General features: G+C 31.0%; 1 protein-coding gene across 9 annotated transcripts in view; it reads left to right on the top strand.

The window, feature by feature from the left end:
- LOC119608152 (AP2-associated protein kinase 1) overlaps positions 1-8,635 on the top strand; it is a 186,671-nt gene extending 178,036 nt beyond the window's left edge. For 3 of the 9 annotated variants that reach the window (XM_037962474.1, XM_037962449.1, XM_037962458.1), the window contains exons 2-6: positions 1,387-1,582; positions 5,092-5,266; positions 5,330-5,387; positions 5,455-6,444; positions 7,179-8,635. In XM_037962474.1, coding sequence (XP_037818402.1) covers positions 1,504-1,582; positions 5,092-5,266; positions 5,330-5,387; positions 5,455-6,444; positions 7,179-7,421 — 1,545 coding nt within the window. In that variant the 5' untranslated portion in view covers positions 1,387-1,503 and the 3' untranslated portion in view covers positions 7,422-8,635. Of the gene's footprint in view, positions 1-894; positions 1,140-1,386; positions 1,583-5,091; positions 5,267-5,329; positions 5,388-5,454; positions 6,445-7,178 lie in introns of those variants that run through there. The other 6 variants (XM_037962465.1, XM_037962497.1, XM_037962488.1 and 3 more) reach the window with 6 other exon arrangements.
- Positions 8,636-21,561: the final 12,926 nt, after the last annotated feature.

Here is a 21,561-nt window from a genome sequence, read left to right as displayed (position 1 = left end):
ATTTACTGCTTTTCGTTGAATACACACACAGCCCGCCGTTTCATTTACAGTTATTTCATATTAATAAGTGAGTGAATGTGTATGTGTATGTGTTCCTTTTGTGTCTGTGTATTTTTTTTTAAAGCAAAAAAAAACGTATAAATGTCAGTTATTCGTTATTCGAATACTTGATTTGCTTAAATTAAATCCTTATTTTAACCCTATAGGTGTTTCAAAAGACAGTGAAGCAAATCATGATTCCTTTTAGTTTTGTCTTGATTTTATTTGTTTATTTATCCATTTGAAACCTTGTGTTTAAACAATTTTTTCAATTATCGAAATTGCACTGAATTCTTATCTATTCCACCTAATACCATCCGATCTATTATCGAAATTGTACTGAATTCTTATTTATTCCACCTAATTATTAAGTCCTAATACCATCCGATTCAACTTATCTTATAGGTTCAAAACTTTGCAGTGCGATAAATGTTTAGCTACCAAACTCCTCATAAGTCATGCAGACTAAATTTTTTTTTAATTAGCATCTCTCAAATTGTTTATATTCTAAAGATTAAAACCCACCAGATTTGTATTTGTTTTGAACCGAATCGGACGAGCAAGTTGTTCTCCCGTTTGGATCTTGATTTCCCAAAGAGAAGAACGTACTGTTGAATTCACGACCAATATTCAGATGAGTTTCAAACAAAATCACAAAATTGTTTATACCTCTATATTTTTACTCCAAATTAAAAATAACTGACAGTAAAAAATGTCCAAAAACTTCTATCAAACATTAGAGGGTTAAATTATTGCTGTTCATATAACGAATACCGATTACATTTTGTGTTCTAAATGACTCTGCGCAGTTTCAGTTTTTCCTTTTTTATGTTATCCAGAGATTCCTTAATCATAATCATCATCATTACCATATACCAAGGCATAACTTCACTTTCATAGACCAACTAACCATCAGGAATAAAAAAGAAAAAAAAAACGAAACGAAAAACTCATTATAATGGTGACTTAAATACAAAAGAACTATAAGAAAAATGAAAGAAAATCGAAAAAATTAAGGACATTTTTGATCTATAATAAATAAATGCCCTCGGGGTCTATTTAAATGAAAATTGTGTTCTCTACAATCAACAGAAAAATGAGTTAAGAAAACGGGTCATATCTCTTGTGTAAAAAAAATCTCAAACCAAAAAAAAAAAAACGAACAAAATCTTTCTAATCACACATACATTCCTTTAAAGAAAATCCTGGCAGCTTCCTAATTACTAATACATACATACATATATAAAAAAATTCCAACTAAACTTAAAGGCCTTAAAAAAATCAGTTAATACTTGTATAAATGTAAAAAATTTGTTGGTATAATTGTATCTAAATATTTTATTTTAGTTTTTTGCGGTCCCAGTTTCAAAATTCTAAAACAAATAAAATTTATTAACAAACAATAAGAAAACATAATAATTGTGATTTTAAAATCATCAATTATTATAAATCAACTAAAATATTATGGGCTGTGGACAAAGTAAAATCCATCTTTATCCTAGAAAATCGAAAAGTAAAGCGAATGGCAAGAAAGGAGGGCATGGTAAGTACTGAGAAAATAAAATGAAATGAAATAATGTTATAAAGAAACAAAAAAAGTTATAATCACACATTTTTATTTTAAAACTCCCCACCCCACCCTTTTAAGTACCCCACGAACATACACACACACATTTAAAACTCACATGTACATATGTTTGTCAGTGAGTATGTGTTCGTATATGTATAAATATTCATTCATTTATACAAATTCTTCATGCGAAGGATACTACCACCACCTGTTCCTTTATCCCAACACTATTTTGTATAATTGTAGTTTGGTTCACTTATTAGATCAAATTATTTAAGTTGGGGTCTTAAATAGAGACTTGAAACACTCATGGCATGTCTAGTGTTAATGGGTTTTAATGTTGCAGTTCTAAACGAGTAAATAATATGTATTAATCAGTTATTTGAATTTAACATGTTCTCAACTATTAGATATATAGACATACAAACATATATTCAAATGTACATATGTATATATGTAGGTAACATTGGACAGACATACAACTAATTGCAACGAATGAATGTTAGTTTTTGTTTTAATCTTAAACTATACACTCGAAGAAAGTGATTAATTTAACGTATACATTTCAAACTGAAATTATTTAAATATATGTATGTACATACATAAGTACATACTGCTATATACTTACATTTATAAAATATATTTCTTTGGTTTGGGTTTTATAGGAATTTCAACACGATTTTGCTTTTGCTGACATCATAGCTATTGTGAGCTGAACTTTTAATGGAAAATTTAATAAAACAGTTGTCCTTTCAAAATATGGTTTAAAATGATTTTTTTTAATTTTCAAAAAAAAGACGAGTATTAAAATTCAGCAGCTTGTATGTAAGCAATACCATTTCCGGGGATGTTTACCATCTTTAAACTAGGTGGCCAAACATTTTGAACTAGAACTCTTCTGGATATGTTATAAACAGATATCTGTAAAGAATATTAAGAATTCTCAACAAAATTAGGGGCTTAATACCGATAAGCTTGTTAGAATTCCGCTTGTTTACAAGTGATGAAATCAATAGTGAAATTTTGTGGAGAATATTGCTTTGAAACCAAACCCAATCAAGAGATACAATTAAAAAATCTTTGAAATGAACGAAAAATTATACTTTGTACTAAAAAAAAGAATAATTACCCAGCAGTTCGACAAAGAGTCGAACCATATGGTTGACCCTAATTCCTATAAATTGGATTATTCGTCACCAACGTAGTCTTCGCAAACGAGAGCGAAGACAGTCGTCACTTTACTGTACCATAGGTAAACGAGTGAGGGGTCACTTAAAAATTGTTTTTTCCATTGTACTTCAGAATGTAGATATTTTACACATTTATTGGAGACACAATTGTTATTTTCCACTAAAGTTTAACCATCTGGTTGTACTCTATTTGAATGTTTTGGCCATTTGTCACGAAAGCACTCTTCGTAATCGAGAGTAAAGACAGTCGCCACTTTACTATCCCGCCGAACTGCTGGATATTCTTTATTATTATAATCGCTCAAATTGTCGTCCAATAGAAAAAATATTGGTTATTTATGAGAGTATATCATACACGATTTATACTGATCCATATTAATATGAATATCAAACGTAATGTCAGAATAATACCTTAATAGTGTGTTGGATCAATTACGTATCAAGCTCTACAAAATTTAAAAAATAAAAGAAACAATTTTTTGATGAATTTTATCTGAAACGATTTATGCCCGTAATTTCGTTAAATCGGTATCTATCAGTATATATTTAGCTTTGGTGTACAAATATTTATTAAGTTTAATCCATAGGAACTGATTTGATATATGATAATACTAGATATTTTAGATTATAGATATCTATTTATTGAAATTACGGGCATTGGAGACAATAATTTTCAATAAGCGGAGTTATGTAGGGGCTAAGCTTGAGACAATAATGGGCCGATCCTCTTGAAAGTTGATAAAGATATTATGGTTCTTATAAAATCTTGCTTGTACAGAATTTTACTGCTATGGGAGTTACGGTAAAATATGGACAGAGGTTTATCAAAATTTACAGTGTAATTTCTGGGTGCATGAAAATAACTTATTTAAAGTATACAATATTTATGTAGTGCCTACTGGAAACTTCTTTGCGGGTGAAATCGTGGTTCTATATTGCCCATTATCTATACCAAATTTCAGATTTGTAGATTCTTTCGTTCGGACCCTAACGTATTTTCTACATACAGACAGACGGTCGTACATGTGATCGTCTTATAACCTCAAAAGGAACTCAAAATATGTATACTTTTGTGGGTTTACTACTGATTACAAACGGAATGACGAAATCATCTTTAAACTAATGAGTATACATATAAATATTTATCAGTACCTATATTCATCGGTATATGTACCAGATAAATTTTCGCAACTTCCTTAACCAAATACTCTTCTCGTTATGATTCGCTGGTTATAAAATAAGAAAAAATCTTTTAACGGTCAATTAATTTATTAACATAAGTACTGTTTTTCCTATTATTTAAATAAATAAATGATCATAACAATTTTAACAAATAACACACAGATTTAAATGTTAATAACACTACGTTTTCTCATCTCCGCACAACATTCTCTCCATTTTAATTGCAACATTCTAGCCAATATTTTGTTGCAAACCAACATTGCAATTGTTTTTTTATTAAAAAATGTTTTCTTTCTTTTCCCATTTACGTACCCGTTTATTTTTTCTTTCCTGTTTGATTGTTTTCGCAAATTCGAAGGACATTAAAACAGTTGAGCAGAATAGAAAAAAATAAATAAATAAAACTAAGAGAAACACTTTGCAATGACTGATTGATTTTTACTAATTTGTTACTTGATTGAAAGGAAGAGGAATACAGACACTACAACAACATTGTTATCCTGGTATTTTGTTGTCGTTGTCATACATGTGTATGTATGTATGTATGTATGTATGTATCTACATGTGCAAATTGTAACAGTGGCAGTATCATGATGAGTTTGTTTGATCGAGAAAGGACGAGGAGTATGGACGCATAGAAGTAACGACAACAATAAATTGCAAAAGATACACATGAATTGTCATCAAGTGTAAAAAGAAAAAATAATGAAAACAAAGGATTCAGGTCATGCAAAAATATTTCTATTTGTTAAGGTATTATTGTACTTAAAAAGATGTAAAAAACAACTACAATAACAAAAAACACTATATGAGTATTATAAAATCAAAAAAGTTAAGTGTTTATATCGATTAATATGATTAAAACGAAAACATATAACGTACGTATAACGAATTATTGAAAAAGCATAAAAATCTAAAGCGATTATCTATCTTAATCCAAACTTCGAAATCAACTTATCTCTCTACTATGCAAACCGTAGATCTTATTAATGCTTTTCTGCTAACTATGTAGGATCCTCTCTTTTAAAAGTTTTATTTTGATTTTAAAACTAAAAATAATTACCTTTTTATATATATCATGTTCTAATTAAGATTTTTGTTTAATTTTAGGCGATTCAGAAGCCGAAACAGACGAGGAAGAAGGTCATATTGAAGATGCCGAAAATCGAGATCGTGACAGAACTGAAGAGTCTGAAGAGAATAGCAATAAAGAATCGGGGGAATCGGATGAGGAGGTATCGGTGTCCTTATTGAGAGCGAGAAATCTCTCGTTACTACAAAGCCAGTGAGTATATTTGTAATGTAAAATCAAACATACCTAAATACTCTAATAATTGCCCTGTTTTAGGGAAATTTCCAGTAGTCAGCAAAACTTTTTCCGAATGCTAGACAAAAAAATTGAAGAGGTAATTTGTTTTCTTTCAAATGCCAACAAATAGCTTTAAAATTTGTTTAAATTGATTATAATTTTAGGGTCCTGACTACGATTCCAACAGTGAAACGGAAATTGCTCTGGAAGAAGCTCGTTTAAATGCTTTGGTGCAACATTGGGAATCGGCCAGTTTGACGGCATCAATGTGTTCCTCGGCCAGCCGATCGCTGCAAACAACACCGGTGCGGCAGACACCAGCCAAACAATTGACCACGGCCACGCGGGCTTTGCTGCCAACCGGTTTACCACCACAAGTTCTAAACTCAGAGTTTCTACCTCATCCTGGTACACCACCCACAAGCAGCCAACTGACGGCCGGTGGTACACTCAAACTAACGCCTAGTAAACAAATAACCATTCCTCAAATGAATTCTGGCATGTTGCATCAAATATCGGTTATGCCGCAAATACCCTTAAGTTTAAACACCGAGACATCGTCGCCCAACATGGCCACCGTTACCGCTAATACGTCCAATGCCCTGGCAATAATGCAGGCACCCAATGCACAAACTACGCCACAATATATGCTGGCCATTCCGACAGGGTCCTCGCCACTCTTAGGAAAAACTGGACAGGTTAGTCCTAAGCGTTTGGTTGACGGACGTTTATTGATCAATACGACGAGTCCATTGTGTAGCACACAACAAATGCAACCACCCCCGCCGACCAATCCTATACAACAGCAGTATATAACCGCTACCCCGCCAAATTTACAACAACAGCAACAACAAACAGCCCCATTAAATTATGTCAATGGTGGACGAGCGCCGCCACCAACCCAATCGGCGGTGGGCATGCAATTGGCATACTACGGACAGGCTGCAACAATGCAACAGACTATGCAACAGTATAGTGATACGATAACACAACAACAGTTGCAACAACAACAACAGCAGCAGCAACAACAACAGATGCAGCAGCAACAATATGAACAAACTCCACATAGCCAAAGTCAAACACCCTCGTCATCAACATCGGTAGGATCAGCTGCCTATTATGGTGATGTCATGCATAACGCTCAGGCAAGTATGGTAATTGTTGGTTAAAAACAACATTAGTCCACTATTTCCCAAAACCTACAAAGAAATTCAGTTTTATTAGCAGTAGAAAAATAAAGAAATCCTATAAAATCATAAATAAGATCAAACCTAAAATACACGTGACTTTTTTTTTGTTTCTTTTTAACTTTTCCCATTCTTACGTTGAATATATGTAACTGCTACAATTTTCAATCAAAGCATTGCTTTTAAATATTTCTAAAATTAACATTTTTACAACACAAAATTCCAATTGATCTTTTTATTTGTGACATAACGTTAAGTAAAGTTCAGACGTATACTTACGAATAATTATGAGTTTAAAAATATCACTCATACGTAACCTTTAGATTTAGGTCTTACTTTGTCGATCGATTTTTATCATTATTTTTAGTTTCTTTAATATTATTGCTTACTTTTCCCGATCTACAATAATTATTTTCAATCATGAAGCGATTTCATGTTATGTTTACAAAAATATGATTAAATCCTTGATAATATTCCGATGGGTTTAGGTTTAATAATTGCAAAAATGATAAATATTATTTATAATAATATGTTCACATCATAAATATCGATCTAAAAACGAAAAGACACAGTTGTAGTTTCACCAATTCACTCTGAATATATAAAAATTTTAAACTTGCCTTTTGGGAAATGTCGGATAATGTAGTATACGAATAAATGTTCACATATGTATGTCTGTTTCTAAAATGTTTAATTTTTAGGCGCCTAATACTGAATACCGGTTCCCACCAGCCATTAGTGTGCAACGTTTGGCACCACAAGTGCAGCGTCAACTGCGCGAAACTCAAGAACTCATTAAAGACTCATGTCCACAACTATATGCTGCTGGTTATGGTAGTCCTGGGCCACCGCCGCTACGCAATCAAGCGGCTGTCACAGCGCGTAATCATCCAACCAACAGAAGACCTACCCTGGAGACACAATTCTCCCAGGAACTCTCGTGATATCTACACAATTAACACAAACAGTAAAACAAAACAAACACATACATACTTACATACATAAATACATTAGTAAACTAAAGCTAATTAAGCCAAAAATTTAGCACGTTAACAAATTAAGTTAAAAAAACAAAACCATAAGCGAAAGGACAAAAAATAAAATTAAATAACAAAAAGTAAATTTAACGTAAAATGCATTAGAATCACAGAGTGGCAGAGTTGATTAAGCAGGCACCACCACTAAGGCGGTGAATATACATTAACGTAGACAATTTAGGCATAACTGGACTTGGTGAAGAGTCAAAGCAAGACATGAGTTTGCAAGAAGTCAAATTGTGTACTTTAACATTCTTAATATTACAGAAAAGTGAAAACAAAATAAAAAATTTCGTTAAATACTAATTCAGAATAATTAAATAAAATTAAGAAAAAAATTAAGCCAAATAATTAAAAGTGAAAAATCATCTAGAAGAAATCACACATAAATTACATAATACCAAAAAAAAAACAAAAAGAAGGACTCAGTTTTTGATTAATTTACAAATTTACCAAATATTTTGGATTTAACGTAATATCTTGCTCGCTCTCTCCCTCTTTATAAAATGTACACTCATTCAAATTTACCCATAATAACTCGTATTAAATTACATTACATCTGCCGTAGTAACATGATCATTTCAATTTATCTAAGTTTCTTGCGCTAAGAACCAAATACCGGAAAAATAAAAGAACTGTAATAAACGATCGCCTCCTCTATTATTTCCTTTCTGTTATATAATCGATCACACAACCATGCCTACATCTTACTATATAAACATTTATACTCGTATTCGAACATGTACCGTCGTTATATTTATTATTATTATTATTTACAAAATCCTGATGCACCATATAGGAATTACTACGTATACAAACAAAAACAAAAAACCGGAAATAAAAACAAAAACATTATTTATTAAAATACTAAATAAATACAAAACACTCGTATTTGCATCGTTCTAAATTTAAATAAAAAACAAATATTAAGAAATTAATAAATTATATATAAATTAATAAAAAAAGAAGAAAAAAAAAACAATGTACCAAATAAATAAACCCAATGAGAATTATAATTGTTTTACTTTTGTGCGTTTGATGTACTGTACTGCAACATAAACAACAACAACAAAAAACCAAAAAAGAAAAACTTTATAATCGTACTTGTATTGTATTTTAAGTAATTTTAAAAAAATATTAAACAAAAAGTAAATTATTATTATTATGATAATGTGTAGCATATTATTATTAATTATTATTATTTATAATTAAATTATTATGATTATTATTAATAAATTATTGTATTTATAATTAATATAATTTAATTGATTATGATCATTATTAGTTCTATATACTCTAATTTGATGTAAAATAGTTTTTTCTTATAAAACCAAAAACAAAATGAAATTATTAATAATAATAATGAAGCCAAAAGAAAAAAATAACAACAATATAATAAATAAATAAAAGACGATGATGATGTTAGAGTGGAATTTTTCTTAATACATAATAAATTAAATACATTTAACCCTATTCGGCATTTCAATATTTTGCGTGTGTATTCTACATTGCTATCGTAGATCTGTTTTTTCGGGAACATAATCGTAATGTAGAACAGGTATTGGTATTATTGGAATTTTGTCCAACTTACAAAAACGTAGCTGCGATCGTATTGCAGAATACACACAATCGTAAAGCATTGAAGCGGTATTCAATTGCTTATTCCTTATTGATGATTCCGTTTGGTTGTTAGAATACCTTTTTACGATTGTTGCATAAATGAACGATCAAACGTAATCGAAATATTGAAAAGGGATGACTATTACTATGATTTTCCCCGAAAAATATTGATTGCAAAACAGAGGGGAGTTTACATAAAAATGTTAATATAAATAAATAATAGATATAATTTGTTGTTCTTCTAGGCCGAGAACTACAAATAAAGCCCAAATACATTGCTTACGCTTGTCTGATATACACCATCGGCGAAAAAAAAATTTAAAGCTGGAGGTCTACACCATGCGTCTTCGCGGCATAGCATTTCGTGCTTTTCATATCTTCTTTGCATCCTACGCATCAAGTTTCATGCTTTTTTTGCTTTATTTACAAAAAACTTCGGGTTTTTTAAGTTTTTTATTTATATTTTCACTATTTAACTCGTTTTTGTTTATTAAAATTGAAAATACACATTAAGGGCCAATCTTTAGGTGAAAGATTAGCGATTAAATTAAAATTAATCCTCGAAAGTTGTCTTTGAGTACTCAATTCAGTGATGCCAGGAGATTTTTTTTAGAAATCCCTACGCTTATGAGAAAAAATCCCTTTTTTCCCTACACCCACTTTTTATTTTCCCTACATTTTTCCCTACACTACTTTTTTCCAAGTTTATCTTAAAAAAATACAAAAATAACATAAAAAACTAAAATATTAGCTCCGTTTTATAATATACATATATACATATATATGTATTTTTTTTAATTTTTAGGAATGAAATTTCTAGAATTTAAATTTAAAATTTTTTTCTTTCAATTTTACATCATACAAATCTTCCAACCCTGACTCTTCAGTTAGGATTAAAAAACAAAACAATTGAAAGATTTATGGCAGTATCACGATTCGATGTTAAAAATTTATTTTATGTGCCCCCAACAAAAAAATTTTCATAAAATAATTATTTTAAATAAGGTTTACTTTTGCGTTTACTTTTTGCGATTTATTTTATAAATTTTCAGAACATTAAATCTATATGAAAGATTTTAGTATGTCGCATGTTTTGTAGACCTCAGTTCAAGAAACCCGAATTTTGGATTATGCCAGTCTTGTAGCGATATGTAGCTACATATATTGTAGAAATTACAATCGGAATTTTTACTAACGATACACTTAAAACTGATTTCATTTTTAATTTTAAAGTTTAATACATGCAAGGGTATATTTTTAGTTGTTAAAAACTATGAAATTGAAAAATCCCTACAATTTGACAATAGTAAGAAATCTTTCCCTTTTTCCCTACACGTGAAATTTTTGAAAAAAATCCCTACAAAAAGGGAAAAATCCCTACACTTGGCATCACTGACTCAATTAGTTAATTTTGTTTGCAAGTTTAAGCGCCCAATAGAGGTGGTTTAAACTTAAACATGAAATGCAAAAGTGTAAACAGCTGATGCAAAAAACATTAAAAAACATAAACATTAAAATGTTCTATTTATTGATTAGTATAAATTTTGTTTTCATTAATTTTCATATTAAATTTACAATTGTCTTCTTTTTTATAAAACATGCATTGTTTCGACCACAGATATAACGTTTCGACAACAAACAGTAACATTTTCTGTTGTTTTGCATGGCAACACTGCGAAGTTTAATCTTGTACTCAAAAACATCAAAGGTGATTAACATCAGATTAAATTTATGATTAGATTAACTAATCTGATTATTAATTGGCATTTGATTTCCACCTCAAAAACCCGCTCTTAAAATAAAATATAAATTGTCAAAATCAGCTGACATTTCGTGGCCGTCTACGCGTCAACGCATCCTACGCTTTTGTGCTTGTAACTTGTAGCACACAACAACATTGATTCTATTTTTTTGATAGCCGCGTAGAATACGAAGAAGGTATGACCTTGTAATCAAACTACATATTGAAATTTGATGGAAGATAACTGAATTTACGTAGCCCAGACCAACCGAAGAGCTCATAAATATATTTAATATCGGCAGAACTAACTTCTATATTACAAATTATTGAGCTTTATTTGGCCCTAGCCCCCTTTCAAAGACCCTTTAAATAAACATAAATCCCGCCAATAAATTTTGTGAGGATTGGTTCAAATTTTACCCTATCCCCCATATACATATACTTTCCGGAAATTAAGATTTTCGTCAATATATTGCTTAACCCTTTCGGTTTTTCTATGCCATATGGCAGTCAGTTTTGAAGCCCGTTTAAGGCAAAATAAAAATTAAAAGTTTGCCTGTGTGAACCGGCACTAACAAAATTTCGAGAAGGACAGGAAAGGAAAATTAAGGTCCGGCACTTAGAAATTTAATAAATTTGGGATGGCAACGCTGCTGCCAGAAACTTGGCAGCATTGTATAAGGCATTAAGTTTCCACATAGAAGTTAGGATTCTATAAATCGACTTTCGATTAATCGAACAATCGACTTTTTATCGAAAAAAGTCGAAAAGTCGCAGTCGACTATTTTGTTCCAAAAAAGTCGTTAACTCGACTATCGTCTATGAAAAAGTCGTCTTTGTAATAAAAGTCGAAAAAAGTCGGAAAGTCGAAAAAATTCGATAAGTCGAAAACTCGAAAAAAGTAGAATAAAGTAAAAAATAGTCGAAAATTTTAAAAATGTGGACAAAAATTCAAAAACTCTAAAATAGTATGTAAAACTCGAAAAAAGTCAAAAAATAGTCGAAAAAAGTCGAAAGAAGTCGAAAATAGTCGAAATGTCGAAAAGTCGGAAAAAATCGAAAAAAAAAAAGTCGAAAAGTCGACTATTTATAAAATACTTAAAGTGTATTTTTAATACCCGTTAATAAAACAACCTTTTGATAAAACAGCAAACCCTAACAGCTGTTTTTGATTGTTGTGTGGTGAGTTTCTGTAAAAACGTAAACAAATGAAACAAAAACAAATTACTAGACATATTTATTTTGTGTTAAGAAAAATTTATGTATTTTAATAATGTTTTATAGCCAGTGCAAGTGTTCTTGGTGTACACCATCTACCCCAATAATAATCCCGGTTTCATTAGAATCAAGTATTTTTAAAACGGCCATATATAATGTACAATTCATTCTATATTCCATGACTGGTTGAAAGAGTCACGGAATCCACCGGAGATCAACCTAAAAAATGAAAAAGGGGTGGCTTTAACTTCTTGTTCCGTTCATATGGGACAAGATTCGAGTCTCATCGTATCAGTTCGCCAGATACCTCATTTGTGTATATTGCAGGGTCCTGGTACCAAACACAGCCTTATTGTAAACGGTCTCATAATAATACTTAGATCTTTTCTTCATTCTACGACTATGCAAGAATAAAGCTATGACATATTAATGCTTTAAATGCAGCATGACTATCAACCTAAAATCTTACCAGAGACCGGCGAACAATGTGATTCCCTATTAGTTCCGTCACTTTCAAGATCGCTAAATCACCACTTGGAAGACACAACCCATCAGGGAGTCAAGGAACATTTTACACCGTTTGTAACACATTGAAATATTGGTCTAATATATATAAAAGTATATGCTGGGATCTTATTACAGTCTAAGATTGAGTTTGTTATTGAAAATGGACAATATCGGTATACGATAAACTCATCAGGGAGCCAAGGAACTTTTACACCGAAATATTGGTCTAAAATCCATAAAAGTATAGACTAGGATCTTAGCCAATATTTGCCAAAATATTTTTAGTTGATGGAGTTTATTATTGAGCTTCAATATTCCAGTATAGCGAAGAAGAACGACAAAAACAAGTTTTATAGGAACTAAAAACTTTTTGCCAAATTTTATGAGGATCAGGAAATTATTTTACAAGATTTATATGATCCAAAACCTTTCTGGGTTGGTTCAAAATTGACCCTACCCCCATATAAGTTCCCCTTCAGAAAAAGATATTAACTCCAATAATTGTAATAAAAATACCAATATAGCAAAGAAATTCCACATAAACAAGGAGTCAACATCGTTTTGTCAAATTTAAGGGGATCGGTCCATAATTTAACCTATCCCCGATATAAGGTCCACCTCGGGAAATTACTACCACTCATAACTGGCTTAAAAAATAGCTATAAAATTCGACAACAACTTTTATATGAAACAAAATTTATCTGTTGAATTTCGTAAGGGTCGGTCCACAGTTGACCCTACCTGAAATCTCAAACAGATTATGCCATCCAATTTCTACACTTCCGACTTAAGGTTCTATATATGTTTTTATCGTGCAAAGATCTTCCGATAGCAGTTATATATAATTTTCTATATACGGATATAGTCACATTTTTTGTAAAAAAAGTTTGTTGCTGTAGTACACACCCTAGAACGATGAAATCCACAAAACAAATTATGCCATCCGATTTGTATATTTCCAACTTAAAGTTCTACATAGGTTTTTATCGTGCACAAGATCGTCCGATAGCAGTTATATATAATTTTCTATATACTTCCATAATAAAATATTTTGTAAAAAAAAAGTTTGTTGTTGTAGTACACACCCTAGCACGATGAAATCCGGAAAAAAATATATGCCATCCGATTTCTACACTTCCAACTTAAAGTTATATATAATTTTCTATATATTTCCATAATAAAACTATGTAAAAAAAGTTTGTTGTTGTAGTACACACCCTAGAACGATGAAATCCGGAAAAAAATGTATGCCATCCGATTTCCACACTTCCAACTTAAAGTTCTATATAGGTTTTTATCGTGCACAAGATCGTCCGATAGCAGTTATAGATCATTTTATATATACGGCCATATTAACATTTTTTGTAAAAAAAAAAAGTTTGTTGTTGCAGTACAAACCCTAGAACGATGAAATCTGGAAAAAAATTTTTTTCATCTGATTTCTACACTTCCAACTTAAAGTTCTATGTAGGTTTTTATCGTGCACAAGATCGTCCTATAGCAGTTATATATCATTTTATATATAGGGCCATAATAAAATTTTTTGTAAAAAAAAAGTTTGTTGTAGTACACACCCTAGAACGATGAAATCCGGAAAAAATGTACGCCATCCGATTTCTACACTTCCAACTTAAAGTTCTATATAGGTTTTTATCATACACAAGATCGTCCGATAGCAGTTATATATCAATTTATATATACGGCTATAGTAACATTTTTTGTAAAAAAAAGTTTGTTGTTGTAGTACACACCCTAGAACGATGAAATCCGGAAAAAAATGTATGTCATCCGATTTCTACACTTCCAACTTAAAGTTCTATATAGGTTTTTATCATGCACAAGACCGTCCGATAGCAGTTATATATCAAGTTATATATACTTCCATAATAACATTTTTTGTAAAAAAAAAGTTTGTTGTTGTAGTACACACCCTAGAACGATGAAATCCGGAAAAAATGTACGTCATCCGATTTCTACACTTCCAACTTAAAGTTCTATATAGGTTTTTATCGTGCACAAGATCGTCCGATAGCACTTATATATCAATTTATATATACGGCCATAATAACATTTTTTGTAAAAAAAAAGTTTGTTGTTGTAGTACACACCCTAGAACGATGAAATCCGGAAAAAAATGTATGTCATCCGATTTCTACACTTCCAACTTAAAGTTCTATATAGGTCTTTATCGTGCACAAGATCGTCCGATAGCAGTTATATATCATTTTATATATACGGCCATAGTAACATTTTTTGTAAAAAAAAAGTTTGTTGTTGTAGTACGCACCCTAGAACGATGAAATCCGGAAAAAAATGTATGCCATCCGATTTCTACACTTCCAACTTAAAGTTCTATATAGGTTTTTATCGTGCACAAGATCGTCCGATAGCAGTTATATATCATTTTATATATACGGCCATAGTAACATTTTTTGTAAAAAAAAGTTTGTTGTTGTAGTACACACCCTAGAACGATGAAATCCGGAAAAAAATGTATGTCATCCGATTTCTACACTTCCAACTTAAAGTTCTATATAGGTTTTTATCGTGCACAAGATCGTCCGATAGCAGTTATATATCATTTTATATATGCGGCCATAGTAACATTTTTTGTAAAAAAAAAGTTTGTTGTTGTAGTACACACCCTAGAACGATGAAATCTGGTAAAAAATGTATGCCATCCGATTTCTACACTTCCAACTTAAAGTTCTATATAGGTTTTTATCGTGCACAAGATCGTCCGATAGCAGTTATATATCATTTTATATGTACGGCCATAGTAACATTTTTTGTCAAAAAAAAGTTTGTTATTGTAGTACACACCCTAGAACGATGAAATCCGGAAAAAAATGTATGTCATCCGATTTCTACACTTCCAACTTAAAGTTCTATATAGGTTTTTATCGTGCACAAGATCGTCCGATAGCAGTTATATATCAGTTTATATATACGGCCATAGTAACATTTTTTGTAAAAAAAAAGTTTGTTGTTGTAGTACACACCCTAGAACGATGAAATCCGGAAAAAAATGTATGTCATCCGATTTCTACACTTCCAACTTAAAGTTCTATATAGGTTTTTATCGTGCACAAGATCGTCCGATAGCAGTTATATATCATTTTATATATACGGCCATAGTAACATTTTTGTAAAAAAAAAGTTTGTTGTTGTAGTACGCACCCTAGAACGATGAAATCCGGAAAAAAATGTATGCCATCCGATTTCTACACTTCCAACTTAAAGTTCTATATAGGTTTTTATCGTGCACAAGATCGTCCGATAGCAGTTATATATCATTTTATATATACGGCCATAGTAACATTTTTTGTAAAAAAAAAAGTTTGTTGTTGTAGTACACACCCTAGAACGATGAAATCCGGAAAAAAATGTATGTCATCCGATTTCTACACTTCCAACTTAAAGTTCTATATAGGTTTTTATCGTGCACAAGATCGTCCGATAGCAGTTATATATCATTTTATATATACGGCCATAGTAACATTTTTTGTAAAAAAAAAGTTTGTTGTTGTAGTACACACCCTAGAACGATGAAATCCGGAAAAAAATGTATGTCATCCGATTTCTACACTTCCAACTTAAAGTTCTATATAGGTTTTTATCGTGCACAAGATCGTCCGATAGCAGTTATATATCATTTTATATATACGGCCATAGTAACATTTTTTGTAAAAAAAAAGTTTGTTGTTGTAGTACGCACCCTAGAACGATGAAATCCGGAAAAAAATGTATGCCATCCGATTTCTACACTTCCAACTTAAAGTTCTATATAGGTTTTTATCGTGCACAAGATCGTCCGATAGCAGTTATATATCATTTTATATATACGGCCATAGTAACATTTTTTGTAAAAAAAAGTTTGTTGTTGTAGTACACACCCTAGAACGATGAAATCCGGAAAAAAATGTATGTCATCCGATTTCTACACTTCCAACTTAAAGTTCTATATAGGTTTTTATCGTGCACAAGATCGTCCGATAGCAGTTATATATCATTTTATATATGCGGCCATAGTAACATTTTTTGTAAAAAAAAAGTTTGTTGTTGTAGTACACACCCTAGAACGATGAAATCTGGTAAAAAATGTATGCCATCCGATTTCTACACTTCCAACTTAAAGTTCTATATAGGTTTTTATCGTGCACAAGATCGTCCGATAGCAGTTATATATCATTTTATATGTACGGCCATAGTAACATTTTTTGTCAAAAAAAAGTTTGTTATTGTAGTACACACCCTAGAACGATGAAATCCGGAAAAAAATGTATGTCATCCGATTTCTACACTTCCAACTTAAAGTTCTATATAGGTTTTTATCGTGCACAAGATCGTCCGATAGCAGTTATATATCAGTTTATATATACGGCCATAGTAACATTTTTTGTAAAAAAAAAGTTTGTTGTTGTAGTACACACCCTAGAACGATGAAATCCGGAAAAAAATGTATGTCATCCGATTTCTACACTTCCAACTTAAAGTTCTATATAGGTTTTTATCGTGCACAAGATCGTCCGATAGCAGTTATATATCATTTTATATATACGGCCATAGTAACATTTTTGTAAAAAAAAAGTTTGTTGTTGTAGTACGCACCCTAGAACGATGAAATCCGGAAAAAAATGTATGCCATCCGATTTCTACACTTCCAACTTAAAGTTCTATATAGGTTTTTATCGTGCACAAGATCGTCCGATAGCAGTTATATATCATTTTATATATACGGCCATAGTAACATTTTTTGTAAAAAAAAAGTTTGTTGTTGTAGTACACACCCTAGAACGATGAAATCCGGAAAAAAATGTATGTCATCCGATTTCTACACTTCCAACTTAAAGTTCTATATAGGTTTTTATCGTGCACAAGATCGTCCGATAGCAGTTATATATCATTTTATATATACGGCCATAGTAACATTTTTGTAAAAAAAAGTTTGTTGTTGTAGTACGCACCCTAGAACGATGAAATCCGGAAAAAAATGTATGCCATCCGATTTCTACACTTCCAACTTAAAGTTCTATATAGGTTTTTATCGTGCACAAGATCGTCCGATAGCAGTTATATATCATTTTATATATACGGCCATAGTAACATTTTTTGTAAAAAAAAAAGTTTGTTGTTGTAGTACACACCCTAGAACGATGAAATCCGGAAAAAAATGTATGTCATCCGATTTCTACACTTCCAACTTAAAGTTCTATATAGGTTTTTATCGTGCACAAGATCGTCCGATAGCAGTTATATATCATTTTATATATACGGCCATAGTAACATTTTTTGTAAAAAAAAAGTTTGTTGTTGTAGAACACACCCTAGAACGATGAAATCCGGAAAAAAATGTATGTCATCCGATTTCTACACTTCCAACTTAAAGTTCTATATAGGTTTTTATCGTGCACAAGATCGTCCGATAGCAGTTATATATCATTTTATATATACGGCCATAGTAACATTTTTTGTAAAAAAAAAGTTTGTTGTTGTAGTACGCACCCTAGAACGATGAAATCCGGAAAAAAATGTATGCCATCCGATTTCTACACTTCCAACTTAAAGTTCTATATAGGTTTTTATCGTGCACAAGATCGTCCGATAGCAGTTATATATCATTTTATATATACGGCCATAGTAACATTTTTTGTAAAAAAAAGTTTGTTGTTGTAGTACACACCCTAGAACGATGAAATCCGGAAAAAAATGTATGTCATCCGATTTCTACACTTCCAACTTAAAGTTCTATATAGGTTTTTATCGTGCACAAGATCGTCCGATAGCAGTTATATATCATTTTATATACGGCCATAGTAACATTTTTTGTAAAAAAAAGTTTGTTGTTGTAGTACACACCCTAGAACGATGAAATCCGGAAAAAATGTATGCCATCCGATTTCTACACTTCCAACTTAAAGTTCTATATAGGTTTTTATCGTGCACAAGATCGTCCGATAGCAGTTATATATCATTTTATATATACGGCCATAGTAACATTTTTTGTAAAAAAAAGTTTGTTGTTGTAGTACACACCCTAGAACGATGAAATCCGGAAAAAAATGTATGTCATCCGATTTCTACACTTCCAACTTAAAGTTCTATATAGGTTTTTATCGTGCACAAGATCGTCCGATAGCAGTTATATATCATTTATATATACGGCCATAGTAACATTTTTTGTAAAAAAAAAGTTTGTTGTTGTAGTACACACCCTAGAACGATGAAATCCGGAAAAAAATGTATGTCATCCGATTTCTACACTTCCAACTTAAAGTTCTATATAGGTTTTTATCGTGCACAAGATCGTCCGATAGCAGTTATATATCATTTTATATATACGGCCATAGTAACATTTTTGTAAAAAAAAAGTTTGTTGTTGTAGTACCACCCTAGAACGATGAAATCCGGAAAAAAAATGTATGCCATCCGATTTCTACACTTCCAACTTAAAGTTCTATATAGGTTTTTATCGTGCACAAGATCGTCCGATAGCAGTTATATAGCATTTTATATATACGGCCATAGTAACATTTTTTGTAAAAAAAAAAGTTTGTTGTTGTTAGTACACACCCTAGAACGATGAAATCCGGAAAAAATGTATGTCATCCGATTTCTACACTTCCAACTTAAAGTTCTATATAGGTTTTTATCGTGCACAAGATCGTCCGATAGCAGTTATATATCATTTTATATATACGGCCATAGTAACATTTTTTGTAAAAAAAAAGTTTGTTGTTGTAGTACACACCCTAGAACGATGAAATCCGGAAAAAAATGTATGCCATCCGATTTCTACACTTCCAACTTAAAGTTCTATATAGGTTTTTATCGTGCACAAGATCGTCCGATAGCAGTTATATATCATTTTATATATCGGCCATAGTAACATTTTTTGTAAAAAAAAGTTTGTTGTTGTAGTACACACCCTAGAACGATGAAATCCGGAAAAAAATGTATATCATCCGATTTCTACACTTCCAACTTAAAGTTCTATATAGGTTTTTATCGTGCACAAGATCGTCCGATAGCAGTTATATATCATTTTATATATACGGCCATAGTAACATTTTTTGTAAAAAAAAAGTTTGTTGTTGTAGTACACACCCTAGAACGATGAAATCGGAAAAAATGTATGCCATCCGATTTCTACACTTCCAACTTAAAGTTCTATATAGGTTTTTATCGTGCACAAGATCGTCCGATAGCAGTTATATATCATTTTATATATACGGCCATAGTAACATTTTTTGTAAAAAAAAGTTTGTTGTTGTAGTACACACCCTAGAACGATGAAATCCGGAAAAAAATGTATGCCATCCGATTTCTACACTTCCAACTTAAAGTTCTATATAGGTTTTTATCGTGCACAAGATCGTCCGATAGCAGTTATATATCATTTTATATATACGGCCATAGTAACATTTTGTAAAAAAAAGTTTGTTGTTGTAGTACACACCCTAGAACGATGAAATCCGGAAAAAAATGTATGCCATCCGATTTCTACACTTCCAACTTAAAGTTCTATATAGGTTTTTATCGTGCACAAGATCGTCCGATAGCAGTTATATATAATTTATATATACTTCCATATAACATTTTTTGTAAAAAAAAAGTTTGTTGTGTACACACCCTAGAACGATGAAATCCGGAAAAAAATGTATGCCATCCGATTTCTACACTTCCAACTTAAAGTTCTATATAGGTTTTTATCGTGCACAAGATCGTCCGATAGCAGTTATATATCATTTTATATATACGGCCATAGTAACATTTTTTGTAAAAAAAAGTTTGTTGTTGTAGTACACACCCTAGAACGATGAAATCCGGAAAAAAATGTATGCCATCCGATTTCTACACTTCCAACTTAAAGTTCTATATAGGTTTTTATCGTGCACAAGATCGTCCGATAGCAGTTATATATCATTTTATATATACGGCCATAGTAACATTTTTTGTAAAAAAAAGTTTGTTGTTGTAGTACACACCCTAGAACGATGAAATCCGGAAAAAAATGTATGCCATCCGATTTCTACACTTCCAACTTAAAGTTCTATATAGGTTTTTATCATGCACAAGATCGTCCGATAGCATTTATATATCATTTTCTATATATGACCATAGTAACATTTTTTGATTGTTTTTTTATTAAAAGGCATTCTGTAACGATATAATCCCAAATATATTTATATTTTATTAGATTTGTTCCTTTCCACATTTATATACATATTTTAATTGATCAAAAATAATTTTTTTAAAGTAAATCATAAAAATCAATTTTTTTGAATCTTTTCCACGTGCATAAACACATATTGAAAATGTAAATATTGAAAACGAGTTTTTGCGTCTTTTCCACGTGTACAAACACATTTTTGTAAACAAAAAAAACTCACCACACCAAAAAAAGTGTTTATTTTGATAAAACAGCTGTTACGGTTTGTTTTATTTTTCGTCGGGTTGTTTTCTTTATGTGCGTGTATTTTTAATTAAATGAAATAAGTCGAAAAATCAACTTTTCATAAAATGCAAAAAGTCGAAAAGTCGACTTTTAACTAAATGCAAAAAGTCGTAAAGTCGACTTTTCGTTTCAACTATAGAACCCTAATAGAAGTTTCTCTAACACACTGAAAAAAATACTCAAAAAATTATTTTTATTCGACTTTCTAAAATATGAAATCCAAAAAAATACAAAAAAATCAAAATCGACTTTATGATTGATTATGATGCACCGTATCAAAATTCATGTTCCTGTTCAATTATACACTTTTATAATTAAAACCAACGTCCCTATCAACAAAATTCTAAAATTACCTTAAAAACCCTAAAAATTATAATTTTTTTAATATTTAGCGTCGAAATAGCAAAATGTCACGTCAAAAGCTAATAAAACATCAAATAAAACTATAACCTCGTGATTTAGAGCTTATTTTAACAGCTTTAGAACTTTTTCAATGAAAAAAT

The sequence above is a fragment of the Lucilia sericata genome, unplaced genomic scaffold, assembly GCF_015586225.1.
Source record: "Lucilia sericata isolate MDLA Ls3-8-SP2 unplaced genomic scaffold, ASM1558622v1 Contig000021F_arrow, whole genome shotgun sequence".
NCBI classification, from domain to species: Eukaryota; Metazoa; Arthropoda; class Insecta; order Diptera; family Calliphoridae; genus Lucilia; species Lucilia sericata.
Note: the sequence above shows the minus strand (reverse complement) of the source record. Positions and strands in the feature narration are given on the sequence as shown.